The sequence below is a fragment of the Chaetodon auriga genome, chromosome 19 (assembly GCF_051107435.1).
Source record: "Chaetodon auriga isolate fChaAug3 chromosome 19, fChaAug3.hap1, whole genome shotgun sequence".
NCBI lineage: Eukaryota > Metazoa > Chordata > Actinopteri > Chaetodontiformes > Chaetodontidae > Chaetodon > Chaetodon auriga.
In genome coordinates, this window is record NC_135092.1 from 8176228 (window position 1) to 8197314 (window position 21087).

Consider the following 21087-nt stretch of genomic DNA (forward strand, 5'->3'; position numbering starts at 1 on the left):
ACAGTTCAGTTGTATCTTCTTTTCTTCTCAACGTGCAGCCTCATGTGCAGATAAACGACCTTAACAGTACATGCAATACATACAGTAGAACAAACAAATGTACACATAGACGTGTTCCAACTCGCTATTTAACATGTATTTACAGTTACATTTTGACACACACACACACACACACACACACACACACACACACACACACACACACGAATGCACACACACACAGTCCAGGAGGCAGCCTTTGTGTCCACCTGTTGCCTGCCAGCCTGTATGTCCTGTTTTATTTTAGGAAAGGAATGGCATTTCATTTCATTTGCTCCTTATCCATTCTGCTTTGCATGGAGTCAACTATTGTACTCCTTCACCAGGCTCAGTTAGCCATACATGATGTTGTTGTTGTGATGGTGAGGTTGGCCTAAGTGATGTCATGCCATTGTATTTTTGCTTGTTATGTGATAAAGTTGGAGATTTATTTAGTTGTTTGTGTTTGTTTTATACTGTACATTTGTTTGACTCTCATCTCCCTCCATCTTCATGTCTTACATAAAACTCACATATGTGCTATACACAAAGCAGAACAGTTACAGGACATGATTTTTGCAGTTCTTTAATTGATGGCACACCACTAGGTAATGCTGTCATGCAGGGTCATTTGTACTGCATGGCAGAATGTAGCATTATTGTGATACAGTATTATTTCTAAAGGAAGTAACGTTCCACTGAAGTATCTTAAACACAGCCAAAGAACCGATATCAGACCCAAAGGAAAAAGGCAAAACATTTGCAAGGGACGACTGACTCAGCAGTAACTCTGAACAACTCATGGACTGATACTCTGACTCCCTCTGCTGACACAGAAATGAACTGCTCCTGAACTTCAATCACAACATGCTGAACCCTGTGTAAACATGTTTTATTCATTTGAGAGACTGGAAAGTGAAAAAAAAAACATCTCTTTTTTTTCCCCACAAATTTGATACTGCTTGTGTTGCAGTCCTGGATTTACATGAATCCCTGTGCTGGCACCGAGCTTACAGCTAAGTAGCTCTGCCGGGCTTTCGCCCAAAGTGTTTGCATTACATGCATCCAGTCATCCTGTATGTTCCTTAATTGTGAAGCACTGAATTTGAATGTTTGTACAAACACTCTGTTGTTCATCCTTTCAGATGTATCAAAGCTCCTGCTTCAGGGTGGAGCTGTGCAGAAACTACATGTACTTGGTGGTTAGATTACATATTGGGACTTTTTATTCTTATGAAACATGAACAAATGCAGGATGTCTATGACACCACTACCCCATTGGTGCTGCTCTATTAATGTCCTTATGAGGACATGACTACTAATACTAACAAAGAATAATGTCAATACTACTAATACTAATACTAATAATGTCTTATAGGTCGTCATTTCAAATCTGCTTGCAGAAAAAAAGATGAGTTTTAAAAATGTCCCGACGCTGTAGGAGGCAGGATTGTACAGCTGAGTTCACGTGCAAATCAAAAGTAAATCTTGTCATCACATGGGATGAAATTTCTGCAGTGATGCTTAATGTCTGGGAAAATGAGGCTGTGTGAGGAAAGTTGACTTATCACAATAAGTTATGATTGTTCTGGATTTCTGTGAGATTTATAGTCCACTACAGTCACACAAAATGTCTTTTCTGAATGGCTTTCTGAAACCGGCCTCCTAGTTTCAGAAAGCCATCTTTGGGAAGCAAACATCTGATCATTTGTAGTTCAGGTTAATACAAAGCAAGGCAGCTTTACTTATGTCTTTAGCACATTTCAGACACACAAGCAATTCAAAGTGCTTTACAGAGCGTAGGGTAAGAAATGAACGACATTTAAGACAATAGATTGCCCGAGATTATGGAGTGATCTGTTGGGAGCATTTTTCTCAATGACATGAAGTTTTCTGACTTTTTATTTTGGGGAGACCGAGACAAGAGAGTTTTACAATAGTCCACCCTGCTGGAAATGAAGCCATGAAGGAGCTTCTAAATGTTGTCTGGGTGTGAGATCGCTGATACTTGCTATTTGTTTGAGATGATTAAATGCTGATTTAGTTGTTCCCTTAATGTGGCTGGTGTAGATTTGAATCCCATTAAAACACCAAAATTTCTTACTTTTCATCTTTATAGCTCTGGAACAAAGCTGAACAATAACTTTTATTCTTTCCTTACTGTTGCCAAATACAATGATTTCTATCTGGTCTACGTAACATTGATAAGCAACATTATTGTCATATATGACATATTTGACCTCGAGGAAGGATGCACAGGCTGAATAATAGTGGTCTGAGAATTGAACCCTGTGGGACTCCACATGTCATGGTAATTTATGATCATCTATGACAACAACATAGACCCTGGCTTTTAGATATGATTTGAACCAACTGATCAAAGACAAAGATTGGTTGAAACATGAATGCTTTAAACATGTCAAGGTTTTAATGGCTATGATTTTGTATTTCATTAGTACCTGTTACACATACACAAAAATGAGGGTGGAGCTTTTGATGAGGAAAAGCCTTAAATGTTGGCTAACAACAAACTGTCAATACGCTGGTTAGCTCTCTCTCTCTCTCTCTCTCTCTCTCTCTCTCTCTCTCACCACACACACACACACACACACACACACACACACACACACACACACACACACACATACACAAAGCAGGAGAGTCATATCTGGTGTCAGTCAGCCACTCCCTCTCAACGGTGTCTCAACGTGTTCTGTAATAATTAACCAGCTGCTGTAGTGTGCTACATAAGCTCACCTCCTGCCAGATGCACTGTACTCTGGACCTACGAACATACACACACACACACACACACACACACACAAACACACACACATAGAAGGTACAAGACCTCAAACATGGAGTGAATCAGCGTTATTTGTCTGGAGATTGACAGACTGGCCAGGTAGGAGTGAATGTCTGTTTGATCATCTTTATTGTATGTTTGTGAAAGTGTGTGTTGAATTATGTGGATATCGACCAGCTTACTCCTCTTAAATTGTCAACTTCATGAGGCAGGCATTGATGTAACAAGTCAAAATTAACAAGACTTAAAAGTTAACTGTTGATGTACATTTGTGCGGTTCAATAGCATTAATGACTTTTTCATAACTCTCTCTCTATGTATACATAACTCTGATACATATTTACAACTCAATGTATGGGTCTGCTGTATTTCAGTTTGTTAAAACATGTAACAAATATACTGTGTTGTGTTAAACTATGTGTAAAACATGGGTAGTCAATCAGCATAGCACAGTAGATCCTTTTTATTCAAATGAAACAGAACCCAACAGAGAAACAGACTTTCAACAGGGGGCACCATACTAACACTACATATTTAGGTGAAATCTGTGCATGTGGGTGAGAAACACCGAGTGGTAAAATACAGCACAAAGGGATAAAGGAGTGAGGGAGATAGGGAGGCAGAGGGAGAGAGGGAGTGGCATACAGGAAGCCAATAAAGGGAGTCACTGGGTGTGTCGTGGTGTTCCTTGGCTTTTCCCCCGCTGGCTACATTATTCCAGCTCACAGTTTTACAATATCCCACTGTGCACATGGACTGCACCCTCTTTTCTGCCCTCCATATCATCCTCACGAGGTCAGGATGTAGAATTTTAACCTCATTCATCCAGTTAAGTCGCTTTGGTTCACGAATGTTTTCACTTCTCCAGCAGCAGGTTGCACTATCACAAGAAAGACCTCAGCTGGTAATACCTCAGTAGAAGTGAAGTGGAACTCTCCACCACTGAATAGGAGGAAGTGCCAGCGACACATGCTTGTAAAAATTCTAAATAAGATGTTTTGTCTTGCACAAATGACCTATTTCTTATAAGCGCTTTAAAAACTGATAGACGTGTTTGGTGAGATCCTTTGGCTTGGAGCAGTTTTCCTCCTTTGAGCCAAGTTTAAAAGACTGCTGCTCCGAATGGATCGGTGCCTGTCGTGAATATCTTCTAACACATTATTGACTTTGTAATGTTGACCTTTTGCCAGTAGTTCTCCTTTACTGTTGATGCTGCGTTGATTTTTGACATGCATGTGATTCACAAATCACAAGTACACACATGAAGACTCACACGTAAACACACACCATTTGGATGTAATTTGCTCCAGGGGACCTTAGACTCTGCATGTTGAGACTTGAAAGACACAGTTAAGTGCTCGCATGAGTTCAAGTCAGAGGTAGACGAGACCTTCATGCACATGTTGTACCAAAAACAGCACAGGAATCCTTTCTGCTGCTTCTGTCTTCCAGGTTTTCAGTTCTGTATTTATTCTGCAATGAAGAGGCTTTTCTTCTAAACCTTTGTAAACCTTTTTCATGTCTGTTCAGACACGAACATGCACACCTGGGAGTCACTGTGCGCAACCGGGATTTACAAATGAGCAAGTGAGCTGCTCCAAAGCGGTGTGTGTGCTGTGGTTAACAAAAAAAAAAAGAAAAAGAAAGAAAGAAAGAAAGGCAGATTTCAGTGTTTCTCAGGCAGGCATCATGCACAAACTGACCTCTATTATTACACACTGACACACACAACATTTTACAAATTCTACAATAAAGCCGATGAAGACTGTAAAGCTCCTTATGGCAAATTTGTGATCTGTGATATTGGGCTATAAATAAACTTGTCTTAAACATAAAAGCTTTATTCAGTAAAGGGTAACATCAGTCCCAACATTAGCTTGCTCCTCTTTTTGTGTCATTATAGCTTCACCGTTCTTCATCATAGTCACCACAACTGGTTCACTGCTGACCACATGACCACATATGATATACCACACCATGTGGGTTTATACTTTTTTAGGAGTTTATACTGATTGCATATGTTTTCATCTTATTCATTTTGACTTCTTCTTAATTGCACTTCTGTGTTTTATGTAAAAATTCCAATTTTTAATTCTTAACATCAAACTTACCTTATGTGAGATCACATCTGTTACCAGATGTTTCACATGTACTTTATCGCATGTGACAAAGCATACGTGATAAATTCACACATAGGCCCATTTTGTTTATGGACATTTCACAGGTAAAATTGTTTTTAAATAGTAATTTAATTTTGGCTTGATAATGTGGGATTTCCTACATTCTCTGCAGGGAAGGTACTGCACCTTTTCTTTTGTTCTTGAACTGTCAGTCAGTGGTGGGGAGTGGTGGGGCTGTTGGGACGACAGCTGCTGAATACCTGAGATATTTCTTTCCAGCAAACAGGCTGAGACAGAGAGATGGAAAGAGTGTCAGAAAGGCACAAAAAAAAGACCAAAAAGCACGAACAGAAAGAAAGAGAGAAAAATGTAGAAAAAGAAAAGCGATAAAGTTAAAAGAAGAGAAGCCACGTGGATATTCCAGCAATCTCTGTTCGCAGGCGCAGGCTTCAGTGTCTCTGACCAAAGAATAAACAAATGGCCGGCTCTACACTGTCATCACTGGTTACTGGGTGGAGTACTGTTATTAAATCTCTTGAAGAGAAGCACAAAAAAAGAAAGTGAAAGAGCAAAGGCACGGCTAGACACACACACAGCGAGAGAGAGAGAGAGAGAGAGAGAGAGAGAGAAAGGGAGAGAGAGAGAGAGAGAGAGAGAGAGAGGGATAAATATAACACAACAACTTCACAGAGAGAGAGAGGAAAGAGATATTTAAAGCACACAAAGAAGAAAGACAGAGAGAGACAAAGAGACTGAATCAAGAGGAGAGCTCTGATTTTTCATGTTAGAGAAGGTAAGACTCTAATTTTATTTATTTCTGGGAGGAGTGACTCTGTGTTGGTTTGTCCAGCTGTGGTGTAATCCACTGACTGTGCAGCTCCATGCTGACACAATACTAGTCAGGTGTCTTTATTTAGGAACGCACACAGCGGTCAAACACTGGCTGAAGCGGCATTCAACAAGTCTGCAGCCTCTAGTGTTTGTCGCCCGCTTCAAGCTCCAGGTTTAACTATGTCTACGGTGCGGTTACACAAGCTGTTGCGGTGACTGATTTGTTCATTTGTTTTTCCCTCTGCAGTAGCTGATGCAACCAGAGATGAATGAAGCCGCTTGTCTCCAAGTGATCCAGGCAGGGGACGGGAGGACGCTGTCCAGGTGGGTCACTGCTGGCTGTCTGCTGAGCTGAATGTGCTCCAGTATGTGTTACATAGACATAAGGAGACATGATGGTCATCTTGGGTTCTCAGAAGAGACAAAATCTGATGTTTATTTAGAAGTCAGCCATATTTGGAGGGTGGATACAAAAACATTAGAGTTACATAACTTGTGTGGTGCTGCTCTGTGCTGTGTCATGGTCTGAATTTAGTCATCCACTGCTGTTGTGTTCATTTCAGAGCAGAGTTTCTCTCACTGCTGAAAACCTACAACTGCTTCCTAAAGGACCAGACTCAACTGCACCTCAGTTACTCTCAGGTATGGTCCGATTATGTTTTACTTCAGCTCATATTTTCTCCAACTCAGCCTTGTTTTTGCCTTCATTCTCAGCTGTGTATCATAGGAGACTGACTATGAATAAGAGAACAAGCGTCTCTCCTCTTGTGAAAACTGTATTTTCATCGTAACTGCTCCTGAACATAAAGAGGGACAACGTGTTAATTGAATGTACGCCTGTAGTTACACACCATGCAGGTGTCTGTGGCTCTGTCTCTGTAACAGGGTGTTGATGGAGAGGTGGTGGTGGAGGGATGCCTGAATATCTCCTGGGGAGTGCGGAGGCCCATCAGGCTGAAAATACAGGACGATAAACAGACGCTTCCCCTTGCTCCTCTCATCCCCCCTGACCCCATCAGTCCAGTCAGCCCACTTGGAAACAAGAGGTTCTTTTCAGCTTTTGTGTCATATTATTAATACGTCTAATATGTCTATACATGGGCTTTGGAACCTTTGCACTGCATTTTGCCAACAAAAGAATCTTTATACAGGGATACATAAATATGCAATGGATTTTGTACTTGCCAAATTTGCCAACCATAATTATTCAGGCTCCCTGATGCAAATACAAGCTTCGGGATTCACGAGATAGACATAATTGTTGTTTAACCACCTGTAAAGTGTACTTAACACAGTGGAGGGATCATGCTGACATTTGAACAACCCGTAATCCACTTAATGCAGCTCTCCACATGAGCAAGTCTGAGTAGCTCCTGCTGCAGGTCATAATTTGCAGCGCGCTCATCCTTCACGCAGTAGACTATGAAATAAAATGAAACAGATCAACAGCTGTGTGAATCAAACATTTCATGCCAAGATTACGGCATTTCAAACTTAAGTTCCGTCGGCGCATTACTGGGATAATTTTGAAGTCTCTTCTCTGCAGGGGTATGACTCGATGGGGAGAATATGTTGACCTTCACCACATAGATGAGATGGCTGAGACGCCGCAGGACACGGTCGTCACCAGTCCTTTACCAGGTTGTTTTTTTTAATATCCTCCTATACCTCCACAGTGTTTTCAGTGTTATCTCAAATGTGCAGATTGTTTTGAGGGCACAGAATCCTAATTAATTCCTGATAGAAAGCAATTTATAGACAGTAAACAAACCCTGTTGGTTTTGTTTTTCCACATGATATTTGGATTGTTATTCATACGAAATGTTGAATATGCACACTGTGAAGGCCCGGCTGTTTATGAGACCACCACGCTGCGTCCCATGAGGAATAAGCACTCGGAGCTGGAGGCGGAGTCCAACCTGTTTCGCTGCATGAGCGACGCTTCATTGGTCAAGAGGCGAAAAGGTCGGGGAAAGTCAGCAGCACAGAGGGAGAAAGAAAGGCAACATCGCTTTTCTATCAATGGACACTTCTATAACTATAAGGTAGATTTCTGCTCATTCCTCCCCTCTCTCTTCATATGTGTCTCTTTTTCCCTCACTCCCATCTGTACTAGAGCTCACCAATTTCTCATTGACCTCTGCAGACCTCTATCTTCACGCCATCCTTCGGTACACCAACTAAAGTTCGCATCACCAGCAAGATGAGCACGAACAAGGTCATTGAACAGCTGCTGAACAAGTTCAAGGTGAGCTTTTGTGCACCGTCTTCAAACTGACAGTATAACAGGGCACAGAAGGAACTTTCTACTCATTTCAACTTCTTACTACTATAGTTACTTTCAGATGACAAGTTTTTCATGCCCTTCCTGCCTAGTGAAATCTCTCCAAATTAGGTGATTTTGGATTTGAATTTAACTGATGAACTGAAGGACTGGTGCAGGAAAATTCTCCCACTTCCTAAACTAACTAAGCTATTTAAAACTCCTCTTGGATTAGCTGGAAAATACATTGTCATGTACACTTACGCAATAATACAGCAGTGATTTCAATCCAAAAACATCTTCTATAATCTAATATTTCAATGCATAATAAGTACTTTTTACTTTTAGTGTTGCATTTTTACTTTGTAAACCAAAGCAGGGATTTACAATAGATGTCTACATATTTTTCTCGTCTGCTCTTCCTCCAGATAGAGAACGATCCTCAGGAGTTTGCTCTGTACTGTGTTCACCAGAGTGGAGGTACAGTCTGACTGTTCCACAGTTCCAATGAATCATCAGATAATGTAATCCAGTAAAATGCTTCACTGATGTCGCGTTTGTTGTTTAGAAAAGAGGAAGCTCACTGACAGGGACCAGCCCCTGTGGGAACGCATACTACAGGGACCCTCTGATGACATCATGAGGATCTTTTTGATGGACATGGATGAACAGGAAGTCAGCAATGATGTGAGTGTTCTAGCCCTGCCTCCTGAGGGGCTGACATAGAGTGAAAAGATCCTGACCGCTTCATTGTATGTTCAGCATACCCAAACTAGATAACCTACTTTAAATGAATTCAAATGAAATATTTTTGTGTTCTAATTTCTTTTAGAATTACAACATATTCACAAAATCTACTTATACAACACAGTTATTGTAAAAATAGTTTGAATGTTTTCCATCTTTGTTGCTGTTGTTTGTTTTTTTGCATTCTTTTTGTTGCTGGGAAGCAAAATATTGCGTTTAACCTGGGAAGAACGGGGTGTTTTTCTAACAGTAACTATAAAATAGTTTAGAGTTTTATGGGTTATGTTCAGGTTCTTAATTACAGGGCTGTTAAATAATGTTCCATTGTCTTCCCCGTTTTCACTGAAATGACAGTGTAGCTACAGGGCGTATTAACGTTTCTTATGAAGTTGTTATGTGACTCCTTCTCATGATGTAGACGTTCAGAGTCAGTGAATGTATTAAAGGCTGTGTAAACCATCTCTCCTCTCCTCTCCTCTCCTCTCCTCTCCTCTCCTCTCCTCTCCTCTCCTCTCCTCTCCTCTCCTCACAGGTAGCCCAGTACCTGAACTTGGAGCTTCCTATCCTAGAGCAAGTTCTGCTGAAACTCAGAGAGGAGGAGAACAGAGAGATACAGAGGATCATTGGCAAGTCAGTATCTGACCTTTTACTAGGCATTCAACTCACAAAATCAAACAACAGCATCTTTACGCGCATCTTTATACAACAACTGCTTACAGATGTGCGCAGGCTATGTTCGGTCATTTGAAAGTGTAGTAACACTTCTACAGCAGCTGATGGCGCCAATATTTTCCATAAGCTTTTATTGATATGCAGCTTATGGTGTGTTTGAATGTTTTGTTGTATGTGTGTGTGTGTCAGGTACCACCACCAGCACAGACTCCTGTCCCATATGCTGAACCATAAGATGTCACCTCACGTGGAAACCAGTGTCTGACGGCTGCTGATCTGCATCACTGACCCAGGACCAGTCATCCACCACAGCACCACATGAAGAATGAAAGAGGAGCTGGGGAGGACTCTGTACAGTGTTTTTTTTTTTGTTTTTTTGTTTTTTTTTTACAATGTTTTTAGCTTTAAAAACAGGGTTGAAGTTCTAAAAGTTTTTGGTGTGAAACACGGGAAATACCACATGACATACTGACACTATTACAGATAAACAATAAGTAAGAAAATACTTTTTCAGGTCTTGCAAGCAGATTCACTGATATCATTTTTATTCACTCTGATTCTTTTGCTTCACATTCTGAAACTGTAAAATAAGTTCAAGCTAATATTGCGAGAACTCCTGTAAATAGCTGTAAATCAGTGTTGCGTTTTCATTAATAAATGTAAGTTTGGGACCAGAATGACCTTTGATGTTTGGGGTTCTTTGTTGGTTGAGTTATTCCACTGGAATATTTCAGAAGTTAATTCGAATCAGTGAATGAATCTATATGCATAAACAAATGTACAAATTGAATCATACAAATTCAGTGCAAATGGTTACATTTACTAATAACATAGTGGCTTACTCCTTTAGGGCCTGTGGTGCCAAGAATTGGAATAAATTTCCCTTCAGCACAAAAGCAGATAATTAGCTAATTAAGGAAATAAAGAATGTAATTTTGTTACGATTTAGGTTTGACTTGGAGTGTTTATATTTTTTTGTAGCACAATGGCACAGTGTAACCTGGACTCACACATCTGTACTCTGTTTACATCAAGGACCACAATGGAAACAAGTGTTGGACGTTATTGTGCCAGCTTTGACATCTGGAGACAAAACCTCATCATCTGTTTTGCCCCCATAGCCACGCTACTCAATCCTCTGTACTTCTGGCTATTTATGGTCACTGCCTGTTTCTGGTTTTTCCTGTTCCCTTGAGGACTTGTTTGCCTTCACTGACTGTCAGGCTCTTGCCGACCTCTGGCGCTCCCCAAGGACGGCAGTAATGCTTATTTTACCTTATCTGCTTTGTCTCTGAGATGGCTGTTGAAGCTAAACATCTTCTACCAGAGCCTCACCCAGACTTTGGTGCTCTGTTCACTACCAAATCACTCTGTGCAGCCAAACCTTTGATCCAAAGATAGCAAATATGTCAGACTAAGTGTTTAAGGAAATATATCTGACATGATTCACAGAACAGCTCCATTATTTCCATTCTGTTCAAATGGAGCAGCCATAAAAAAACAAGAGATACATGCTGCATGAATCCGTCTGGCAGTTTGGAATAAGGTGATTTTTATTACCTAAAGCCGCTTTTGGGGAAACAAGAGACTGCTTACAAGTGGGAAAACACTGTCACTCTAATAGTTGAATAATGGTGTCTTGTAGAGTGAGCAGTGCTGCACGGGCTGTTTAAACTTCAGAAAGGCTTGCCAGCCCACCAGACAGCCTCATATTACCCAGACCTGAGTGCAATTTTCCTCTGAAATGATGACTGACCAAATGAGAATAAATGGTAGCTGGTTGTTTTACTGAAGGATAGAGTTTCCATGTGATGTTCGCCAAGCAGCCCAAACCAGTCTGCCCTTTAGAAATGGAAAGAGTGTGTGGCATGGCATGGTTTTACTGATGTAGAGATCCAGAGATGTTGGTTGGGTGATCTCCATCTCAGAAGAAAATCCAGCCTCTATGCCAGTACATTAACTTTTACTGAAATAATAAATGTGTTATTTTTGTCAACCAGGTTAAAACTGAAGAAGGAGGTTCAGTTTTTCTAATTAATTTGTTGAAATGTGCATTTTGTACACTGTAAGAAAGTGAAATATTGTAGCTAATTTGGAACTTGATAAACTTAGTCTCCTTTCTTTTCTTTTCTTTTTTTGACAGCACACATTTACACAACTCCAACTTTTGCTTAGTTCCCATCAGACTGGAGAGACAAAACTGTGAAAAGATATATTTTCTATTAAAAGACATGTGAAACCTTTGGGTGTAGACAAGTGGGCGTAGTCGAGTGCATTATGCATTGTTTAGATTTTGCTTTGTGTGTTCACGGTGGATTAGGCGTTCCTTCAGCAAAGAAGATCAGCTTGCATAGATCTAATGCATGATCAGTGCTTTCTGATTAAGAAATCCATCATATACACATATATATATGTACATACCCATTTAACAAATGAAGCTTTTTATCTTAAATTTGCAAAGCCTCATCTGACTACCACCTGAAAATATTAGGGGCGTTTCCTGTCGGAGCTTATTCTTTCATGTTTGTTTTGGGGTCAGTTTATTTCCTTTACAGCTAATCTGTTTACAGTTCCTTCTTTTTCTGTGGTATAAAACCAAGACTGCAAACTTTGCGGTCACTTCTGGCCAGCCACAACCTTCTCCACCCAGACGATCTTCGACGTGAGGAAGATGAACCTGTTTCTTGTCTCCGCTGTCCTGTCCCTGCTGCTGGGCGTCTCAGCTCAAAACAATTGCTCGGTAAGACATATGACACAACACATGCGCCTCTATATAACTGTTTTTATAATGTTAAAGGAATGCAAAAACAGGTGACTCTAAACATGCAGAGCTGTGAACTCAGAAAACAATGACCTCAACTCACTCTCATCTATTTTAAGAAAAAGCTCCTAAATGGCCATTTATGGCTTTATGAGCCCACAGGCCCGATAAAGTGACTCTACCCACTACAGTGCGACATTTCCCAAAAATCTGCTCTCAGCATGGTGTGTTTTTTTTAAACTGGCACACTTGCATTTTCAAATTAGGTGTTGGCTTCTGACTATAGAGCCACGAAATATTATCAACACAGAAAGATTAATGTGAACAGAGGAAAAAAGACAAGTGAGCCACACACACATAGTACACACACAAAATGATATTTGGGTATATAATGTAATCTGACACAATACTGGAAATAAATGAGAGCATCCAAGTAATATGCCGTTCAAGTTCATGGTAATATATACATTTTTTCTGCTTATGTTCACTTTCTGTCTCTGCAGGTGCAGCCACATGAAGAAGGTAACAGATATTTTCCTCATTACCATCTTATTGCACAACAAATCTTCATATTCGGTGACTGAATCTTCTAATCTCAGGTATGAAGACCAAGGAGCATTATCATTTAGACATAACTTCAAGAATTCTGGAGGTAAATAAAGGTAAGACAGATGTGTTCATGGAAGAATGTCAATGCTCACCTTGTGCTTTTATCTGTGCCAATGTATTTACCACGCTGCCGGCATGTTGTCTCACTCCAGGCATCAATCATATGCTGGTGCAAGGTGACGTCGCTCTTTCGAAGAAGAGGAACGCCATGAAATGCTGGAGCAACTTCTGTAAATGGAGGAAATCCTACAGTGGACTGGTTGAAGTACCATTCCGCCTCAGTGATTCCTTCTGTAAGGGCTGAGGAACTCGTTCATGAGAATTACAGTGTCAATAATAGCATCACATTAATCGTTTGTAGACATGTAGAAAGGAAGTCAGCATGGCAAATGTTCCATTTACACATGAGAAGTCTTAAATATATCAAGAAGGTTTGACCATGTGTGTCTCAAGTAGTCAAGTTTGATGTCAATAAACTGACATTAATCGTGTTTTCCCTGTAGATGACAGTGAAAAGGCCTCAATTGAGAAAGCTATGGAAACTTTCCACAAAAAAACCTGTGTTCGCTTTGTTCCTTATCGTGGCCAGCCTGACTATCTCAGCATTGAGAATGAACTTGGGTGAGTGTGGAGACAGTAGAGCTGATGGTCCATGTAATGTACTCTATGCGCCATCACGTCAGGATTCACACCTGTCTCTCTATCATCCCCTGAACTGCAGGTGCTGGTCTACTATTGGCAGAGACGGAGGGCAGCAGCTGCTTTCTCTGTCTGCGTATGGCTGTCTCGATCATGGGATCATTCAGCACGAGCTCCTGCATGCGCTTGGCTTCCACCATGAGCATACTCGGAGCGACAGGGACCAGTATGTCAGGATCAACTGGGAAAATGTCCCAGCAGGTGAGCTCGAAGCCCCAACGCAGACGCACAGCCGGCCGCTAAATATGTTGTGTTCTTTTATAGTTCTTCATAGTTTTGTTCAAGTTTTCACCTTCTTGATACTCATTCATGCAGACTCAAACTCTGGATTTTATATATTTATATCTGTTGTGTTATTCTACAGTGCATGCAGTCAACTTCAACAAAATGGACACCAACAACTTGAACACACCATATGACTATTCCTCTGTCATGCATTATGGAAGGTAACATCTCTTTAAATCATTTATAGTATTGTTAGCGAGATATTTGATTTAGTTTATTTACTTTTTCATGTTGTCATGAAGTATGAGGTGAACATATCAGCAAGCAGCTGGTCACTTTGGTCACTTGGCCAATAGAAGTAGTCGTCACTCACCTTTTAGTTCTGTTTTTGGTCTCCACCAACTCCTGAGGGAAATATATGACTCTTAAGCTGCTAAACGCTTCACTATGTTCACCACTAACTTTGTCTGTCTGCAGTTTGTTGTTGGACAAGAAGTACAGTGTTTTTTTGTTTTTTTTTAACATCTGTCTTCATCTGAAATGAGAGTGCTGACACAGAGCAAAAACAGAAAAGCTGTAGCCCATAAAATCACAACAATGTGCTGAAAGAGGCTAAAAGATTGTGTAGAACTGAGGGGACCTGCAGAGTTGGATGATAACGCTCTGCAGATTCATCATTGCTAGCGACACCTTTGACATTCCACAGTGACTTTTAATCCATTGGTTATATAAAAATATTGAATAGTGCAGCTTCAATATTTAATTTCCAGCCCTGCATGTGGTTTGCAGCTCATCTTATTCTTGGCATGTGAGAGGACAGAAGATCCTGAGGCCAAATAAAAAATACAGTAAATGAAAAAAGGAGCTATCTTTGAGAAATAATTTTGAAGTTTTTGGCATGGCACTGAAATATTCCACCACTTTTATCAATAAATCAAACAATGACAGTTTTCCATCAGTATATAACTTTTAATTCATTTCACTTTTTTTTTCTCTAGGACTGCCTTCGCATCAGTGTTTGGAGCAGACACCGTTACTCCCATCCCAGACTCCTCTGTGCCAATTGGACAGAGGGATGACATGTCTGATATTGATATCCTCAGGATCAATAGGTTATACAACTGCAGTGAGTATAGAAATGCATACAGATACAGGATATTCTACCGTCTCTGGGAAAATGTACTAAAATAAATTTTTAAGGCTTTTCTGCTGTATTGAATGGAAGACATATCTGGAGAAAGAGCTGGAGAGAGGGGTTACATACAGGAAACAGCATGCAGACTAATAGCATGCATGCCATGTAAACTTAAAGGTCTGAATTCAGGGAACAGATTTATGCTTTGAAGTCACAGCTCAAGAGAATCATACACTTTGTGGTGACTTATCTCTTTTTTTCCATTTCAGACGTTTGAAAGAAAATGAAGACTCTGCTCTGCAGTGTGTGCAATCATATTATTGATTCTATGGTGCAAAACTCCCACCAATTCAATAAACATTGATATAATAATGCATGCGTTCTTCATCTCTTGACTGCAGCACCCTTAAGCAGGACTGATGAATTTCTCAAGTAAGCAACGATTTGCTGTTTTTTAAATTTTAAGCAATGATACCAAGTGTTCGCTTTGCACACAGAAAATCTTTAAAAAAAAAAAAAAAAATCAATAAGCTACAGGACATTTATTCAGGAGAAAACTTTAACATTGTATCAAAATGTAAAAAGGTAGTCAAAGCAACAGATGTAAACTATTGAACCTTCTTCCCAACTTTGGTGCACATCTGTGATTCCAGCTCGTGTGTGTTGTTGCTGTGATTGAACGCCACCTCAAAGCGGCATTTCATTTGCTGCGGAGGGGGAAACAACAATAACTGTTACATGGGGACTGGGAAGATCTCCAAAATCTAACACCTTCAGCCTAAAAAAAGAATTATAGCTAAGTTGAATATAACCTGGCAAACAAACAAACCAACATACCTTCCCCTCAAGACTGCAGCTGTCCAGGTCAGGGTCTTCAGTCTTGAAACATTTAGTTTTTCCCAGGACTGCATCGATCCTATAGTTGATCACATTGGTCACCTGATGAGATGAGACAGAGGACAAAACTATCAGATGATGTGACATTAAAATAGAATTACAAGGTGGCGATGTGGCATGTTGCATGTGATTAATGTAACCTTAGTCTGAGCGGCAGTGATGGAGACCAGCTTGAACATCTTCTTGCTCTTGGAGTGTGTGTTGAACATCTTCACAGCATGCTGGGCTGCCTCCTTGACCTCAGTTGATTCTGGATTCCTCTCAAACCAGCCTCCCAGGAGAGACACCTTCTCTATGAGGACATTAAACACAGACACAAGGTAAATTCCATAGAACTGCATGACGGCTGTTCATGAAGTGACATGTTCTCTATATTCTCTGTACAATACCAGACCATTAAAGTGGCTCACCGTAGTCTACAGAAATGCACTCATTCATACTGTACACATGCAGTGAAAAGCACACTGGTACTTAAACAAATGTCATACAATCAGTCAGCTGTTAAGTGTTATGATTGTGTGTGTTTCTCTTGGGGTTTTTGTGCTCCTTCATCCTGAAAATTTGCTGTTTCAGTGCAGAACATCAATCAGAGGCTTGGAAACTATGAGACCACCAAATCCTGGATTCAGCCAGTTTTATGCTAACACTGGTTTTACACTTCCAAACCATCTCCACTCCTCTGCCAAACCAAGCCTCAATCATCAGGCCAAGGATATAACGCCAGTTTTCTCAAGGATCAGGAAAGAGGATTTGGAGACAATTGTTGCAGCTTTTCTACACTGGGTGGCCCAGCCAATCAAATTGATGCTGGTTTTGGTTTTTGTTTATGCCTTACACAGTAACAGTTGGTGGAGCTCCGGGGGTGGCAACATCAGTCAGTTGATCCACCACTTTTTGTCCAGACTGAAATATCTCAACAAGTATCAGATGAATTTCTACAGAAAGGTTTTATTAAAAAAGTGTCTTCACATCAATTGGATGGACAACAGAAGAATTTAGTACAGATATTCATGGTACCTGGAGGATGAATCCCATTGAATTTAGTGATCACCTGACTTCATTTTAGCACCACAAGAAGCTTTCACTTATCTATTAACTTTCAAGATAGATTAGCACAATGCACCATATGTATACTTTTATACTTTGAATCAAATGTGCAGTTTTCTACTAACTGATTTATCCTGTTGAGCACAGCACGAATCTGAATCTGCTTCTCTGCTCCTCTGCTCAGCTGAACAAATTTCACCAACACAAGCCACTGACATTGTTCAAAATGGGTGAACAGGAAGCCTGTTGAGGGGCCCTGACTGATTACTTTTCATCCCAAACCAAACTCCACTCTGCCACGTTAAATAGTATCTGACTAATGACGACTTTCTCTCACTGCTGGCTTCGCCAAACTTTCTGACTCACTCTACCCAACCAGACGGCAGCAGAGAGTCACTGTCTGCAGACTGACTGCATAAACGCACAGTTTATTTGGCCATTGCATCATACAGCCACGCAGTTTTAAATGCCCGCACAGCACAGCTCTTTTTTAATTGTTTAAAATAATTAAATGTTGACTCACTTTAATCAGAATTTAATTATTACTGTATGTTCAGTATGGCCTGTAAGAGCCATGTAATATGACATTGAAAGTGCACCAGCTGATGGAAACAAACCTCCTTCTCATTATTTTGAGTTGTTGTCTATTTTTATTGTTTTATTATTGGAATAGTACACATATTATTTCTATCTTTTATTTTATGTTTTGCATGTTAAGTGTTATTTCATTGTATTGAAAATGCCATATAAGCACATCAAGTTAAATTGGCAGACATACGAATGTTTTGTGTGGCTGCTTTCTAGATTGCTGGTCATGATTTTGACACAGTGCTGCTGCTGTCATTGTTTCATAGTTCTATTGTCCTTTCAGTAAACTTGGTTAACCTGCCTGTTTTTCTATGTTCTTATTCAAAACAGGGAGTATACAGCACAAAGTTAGTCTCTGTTGTATTATTATTTACTTTTCTCAAACTGCACCAGCTGTCATAACCCATAATCTTGACACATGTTACATGGCATGTTAAATACTAGAATCTCAAAGATACTTGGTTAAATTCCCTTTTTGAAACAGAAAATAAGCACAAAATATTCTCATATTATACTGTTCATGTAGGAAGTGGCTGAATTTTACGGTGCACGTTCCATTTCCTACCATTTTATCCTGTGGATGATCACCATGCTGACATTCATATTGCACACAAATTATCTTGGCTAACTGTAGAGGCTAAATTAAAATCTAGTATTCTGTTATTCATGTAAACCATTATCTGGAAAAATGCACCACCCTTTTTTTTTTTCCCACGAGGTTCTTCTGTCTGGAGCACACTCCCCACTAACATCAGACACATCAAAACCAGATTTTCTTGAATGAATTGATGAATCTCAAATAGTTATTTAGCTGTTATTCATTATTTGGTGCCATATTTTTGTTTTCATCACAGGTTATTGTTCATGTCACTTACTCTCTGATCTTTAAATTTGGCTTACATTGCATCTTCCTGTCTTACTGATACTGCGATTAGAAATTGTTCTCTTTATTATTGCTCTTGTCTTTTTTATGTGGACCACAGGAGGACTAGCCTCCACACTGAGGAAGCTATTGGGGATCCAGATCAAGAATAAACAATTCATTCAACACAACTGTATAAGACTCATCTAGATCTCAAGGATAGAGTTGTGAACTTGTTGAACTGGTTTAACCAGCAGGGTAATGACATCAGGTTATCAGGTTATGCGTCATTTTGTTAGATTAGCCACATATTATTTACCTGTTTGTGATTCTAGTTGTTCTTTCATGTAATGACACACATTTTGAAAGTGATATCAAACTAGAGAGTCTGCCCTCCCCCATGCTTGCACTCATATTTCTTATCCATATCAGCACTTACTTGTTGTGATGACTTCCTCCACAGGCTGATCTCCCATACACAGCTGGACAACGAGACATATCAGCACTGACAACGGGAGCGACATCTTTACTTATTAACCACCAAACTGCGCTGTGGTTTTCTGAAGGAAAAGGCTGGTGAAGGGTGGCTCTCCGAAAAAAGGCTTCAGATGATCACCTTGCTTGAGCTGAACCAGCAAACTGAAACTGTGTCTGGGTCCACAGAGAAAGCAGCAAAACAGGAAGAGATTTAGAAGGTTGTTATTGGGGAAAACAAGGTCAATAGTAGAGCCAGAAAGTGTGAAAAAGAGAGAAACATCACAAGTCTTTACCTTTCTGATGTTGAAAAAAGCAGGACTTCACCAAGTGAATGCTGGAGCAACAGTGAGCCGGCTGAGAGGAATAATGAGTGAGAGAAGGAGGGAAGGAGGGAGGGTGTCATTAGTGAATGGCAGTGGCTGTTCAGCATTTAAGCTCTGGTATGTTTAGCGAGTCGGTCAAGACCACACCCACCCACTGCCAATGACGCCATGTAGGGATTTCACGACCATCAGCGGCTTTGGTGTGTGTGACAGAGGGTGTGTGTGACACTGGTGGGAGGGTCAGGGTGGATGGGTGTCATTGTGTATGTGCTGGTCTTTCTGTGCTGCTTTGTGTGTTTGCATTCATGTGTGTTATGTGGGTGGGTGTGTAGCCTCCCCGTGTGATGGGTCTATGTGAATGTTGCTGGTTTCTTTATACGAGCAAACTTTTGTGGAGATCTGACTCAGTGTCAGATGGTTACACCTGTGGTGAGTCACTGTGCAGACTATAGCACACAGCAGGACCACATGACACATCAGTTCCCAACATCCTGTCCAGGACATTATCATGTGTTCTAACTGTTCTCATAGCAGTGAATAAATGCACAAACACCAATGGATGGAACTGAGTGGAATGAATGAGCTGCATGTCCTCATGACGTAACAGCAAGGGGTGATACTTTTTGAGAGTGCCTCTCAGCTTCAAAACAGAGTGATGGTTAACAGCAGTGCATCAATGATGTGCTTGTTCTGCATTGTGCTTCCAAAGCTGGTTGTACATTCCTTATGATTCCAATAAACACTGATTGTCTGCCAGTAAATGAGAGAGGTACACTCCATCATTTTACTCATAAACTGCTGGTTAATTGCCTGGTAAAAAAAAAAAAAAAAAAAAAAAGTGTTTGGGCAACTAGGAGGCAGAGGACTTCCACAACAATCTGCCAGACATGCAGCTCTGACATACTATTGGTTTATGAAGTTTTTAAGGCTACTGTGTTGGCAAACAGCTGCCCATTTTCACATCCAACAGACACAGAGCAGCATTAGCATTCATTTGGAGATGTGTTTCTGTCCACGTGGTGGAAGTAAGCCCTATATCCACTCTCCTTTTGAGCTCTGTTTTGATCTCCACCAATCATTTAGACAAAGTTCTCTAAACGACAGGGTTGCTCTCTCTCCCTGCTTACTAATAAAAAGGCATAAAATGGTTGTCTTACTTTAATCAGTAAAAATCACAGTGCTTTTTTTTTGCATCTGGTAGTGGTATTTAAATGTCATAAAACTTTCCATTCTCTCAGCTCAGTTTTAAGTCTTGACTGTGGGCATTGATGGTTGCATGAATAGCTGTTTGTTTGTCTCTTAGTTTTTTGTCCAACTGAAGTAGGACTTATCCATTAAAATAGTCTTGGCTGCTTGTTACTGCTCCAGTATTAAGATTTAAATGAAAAGGGAATTTAGCTTGTTATCATTAAAAAGGTTCAAGTAGCAAATAAATCTAAATACACTTAAATATACATACATAGGTACAACATAATAACATTTTGTACACAGTTTTAGGGACAAGATCTAATTTTTCCTGATATCTGTGGTGCTCATGTACTGATGCACTGCTCTGCCAGCTGTTTTGATTCCTCTATGTAATGAGCCAGAATACCCAGTAGGGGGAAGCAACATCGTATCACATTATGCAACAGGTGGTTTGCAAGGCTAAATTAACCCTTTTCATAGTTAGGTAATGCACTAACATCAATCGTTAAAGGCACTGTGGCCTGCTGATTAGAGCAAACGTCCTATAGAGAGGCTCATACCTGTACGCTCATTCTCCTCATTAGTCACTGTGTCTTTCAGCAACTCTAGAAGTAATTACTCCTGACTGTTAAGTTACTGCATGTAATTTAGCTCCTTGAAGAAGTTTCAAAATATTGGATTTTAAGCAGGTCCAACATGCACACTGGTTAGTTTTGGACTGAGTCAGTCCATAAAAGATGACCAGCATACAGTATGTTATTACAAATCTAACAGCAGTGAGGGTTGAAGAGGAAGATGATTTACTTCCTGTTGAAAATA

At 40.2% G+C, this 21087-nt stretch overlaps 3 protein-coding genes across 5 annotated transcripts; 2 read left to right on the forward strand and 1 right to left on the reverse strand.

Annotated features, from left to right (window-relative positions):
* The first annotated feature begins 2847 nt into the window (after positions 1 to 2847).
* On the forward strand, positions 2848 to 10608 carry rassf6 (Ras association domain family member 6). 2 transcript variants are annotated; one of them, XM_076758969.1, is made up of 11 exons: positions 2848 to 2923; positions 6023 to 6099; positions 6339 to 6417; positions 6661 to 6821; positions 7322 to 7416; positions 7621 to 7820; positions 7922 to 8023; positions 8467 to 8518; positions 8607 to 8725; positions 9318 to 9415; positions 9647 to 10608. In XM_076758969.1, the coding sequence occupies exons 2-11, from the start codon at positions 6029 to 6031 to the stop codon at positions 9720 to 9722; spliced, it is 1053 nt and encodes a 350-aa protein (XP_076615084.1). In that variant the 5' UTR covers positions 2848 to 2923; positions 6023 to 6028; the 3' UTR covers positions 9723 to 10608. The 2 variants fall into 2 exon arrangements, with proteins under 2 accessions (XP_076615084.1, XP_076615085.1); XM_076758970.1 differs by lacking the exon at positions 2848 to 2923 and adding an exon at positions 5592 to 5737.
* A 1517-nt stretch (positions 10609 to 12125) lies between these two features.
* LOC143338367 (hatching enzyme 1.2-like) lies at positions 12126 to 14942 on the forward strand. Its single transcript, XM_076758723.1, has 8 exons — positions 12126 to 12197; positions 12722 to 12740; positions 12818 to 12880; positions 12980 to 13120; positions 13331 to 13448; positions 13549 to 13727; positions 13891 to 13972; positions 14750 to 14942. The coding sequence occupies exons 1-8, from the start codon at positions 12129 to 12131 to the stop codon at positions 14940 to 14942; spliced, it is 864 nt and encodes a 287-aa protein (XP_076614838.1). The 5' UTR covers positions 12126 to 12128.
* Positions 14704 to 19170, reverse strand: LOC143338519 (L-cystatin). Of its 2 annotated transcripts, none has more exons than XM_076758971.1 (5): positions 19051 to 19170; positions 18720 to 18931; positions 15924 to 16075; positions 15724 to 15825; positions 14704 to 15593 (listed from the first exon to the last, which is right to left on the reverse strand). In XM_076758971.1, exons 2-5 carry the CDS (start codon positions 18802 to 18804, stop codon positions 15495 to 15497), a joined length of 438 nt encoding a protein of 145 aa, XP_076615086.1. In that variant the 5' UTR covers positions 18805 to 18931; positions 19051 to 19170; the 3' UTR covers positions 14704 to 15494. The 2 variants fall into 2 exon arrangements, with proteins under 2 accessions (XP_076615086.1, XP_076615087.1); XM_076758972.1 differs by having other exon boundaries at positions 14705 to 15593; positions 18720 to 18925.
* Positions 19171 to 21087: the final 1917 nt, after the last annotated feature.

Coding starts and splice junctions, on each gene's coding strand:
- LOC143338519 (XM_076758971.1), bottom strand. CDS start 18,804: ATGTCGCTCCCGTTGTCAGTGCTGATATGTCTCGTTGTCCAGCTGTGT. Junction 16,076..18,719: donor GGAGGAAGTCATCACAACAA/GTAAGTGCTGAT, acceptor ATGTCCTCATAG/AGAAGGTGTCTCTCCTGGGA. Junction 15,594..15,723: donor GCTGCAGTCTTGAGGGGAAG/GTATGTTGGTTT, acceptor CCCCCTCCGCAG/CAAATGAAATGCCGCTTTGA.
- LOC143338367 (XM_076758723.1), top strand. CDS start 12,129: ATGAACCTGTTTCTTGTCTCCGCTGTCCTGTCCCTGCTGCTGGGCGTC. Junction 13,121..13,330: donor CCGCCTCAGTGATTCCTTCT/GTAAGGGCTGAG, acceptor TTTTCCCTGTAG/ATGACAGTGAAAAGGCCTCA. Junction 13,449..13,548: donor AGCATTGAGAATGAACTTGG/GTGAGTGTGGAG, acceptor CCTGAACTGCAG/GTGCTGGTCTACTATTGGCA.
- rassf6 (XM_076758969.1), top strand. CDS start 6,029: ATGCAACCAGAGATGAATGAAGCCGCTTGTCTCCAAGTGATCCAGGCA. Junction 7,821..7,921: donor GACACTTCTATAACTATAAG/GTAGATTTCTGC, acceptor TGACCTCTGCAG/ACCTCTATCTTCACGCCATC. Junction 8,024..8,466: donor AGCTGCTGAACAAGTTCAAG/GTGAGCTTTTGT, acceptor CTCTTCCTCCAG/ATAGAGAACGATCCTCAGGA.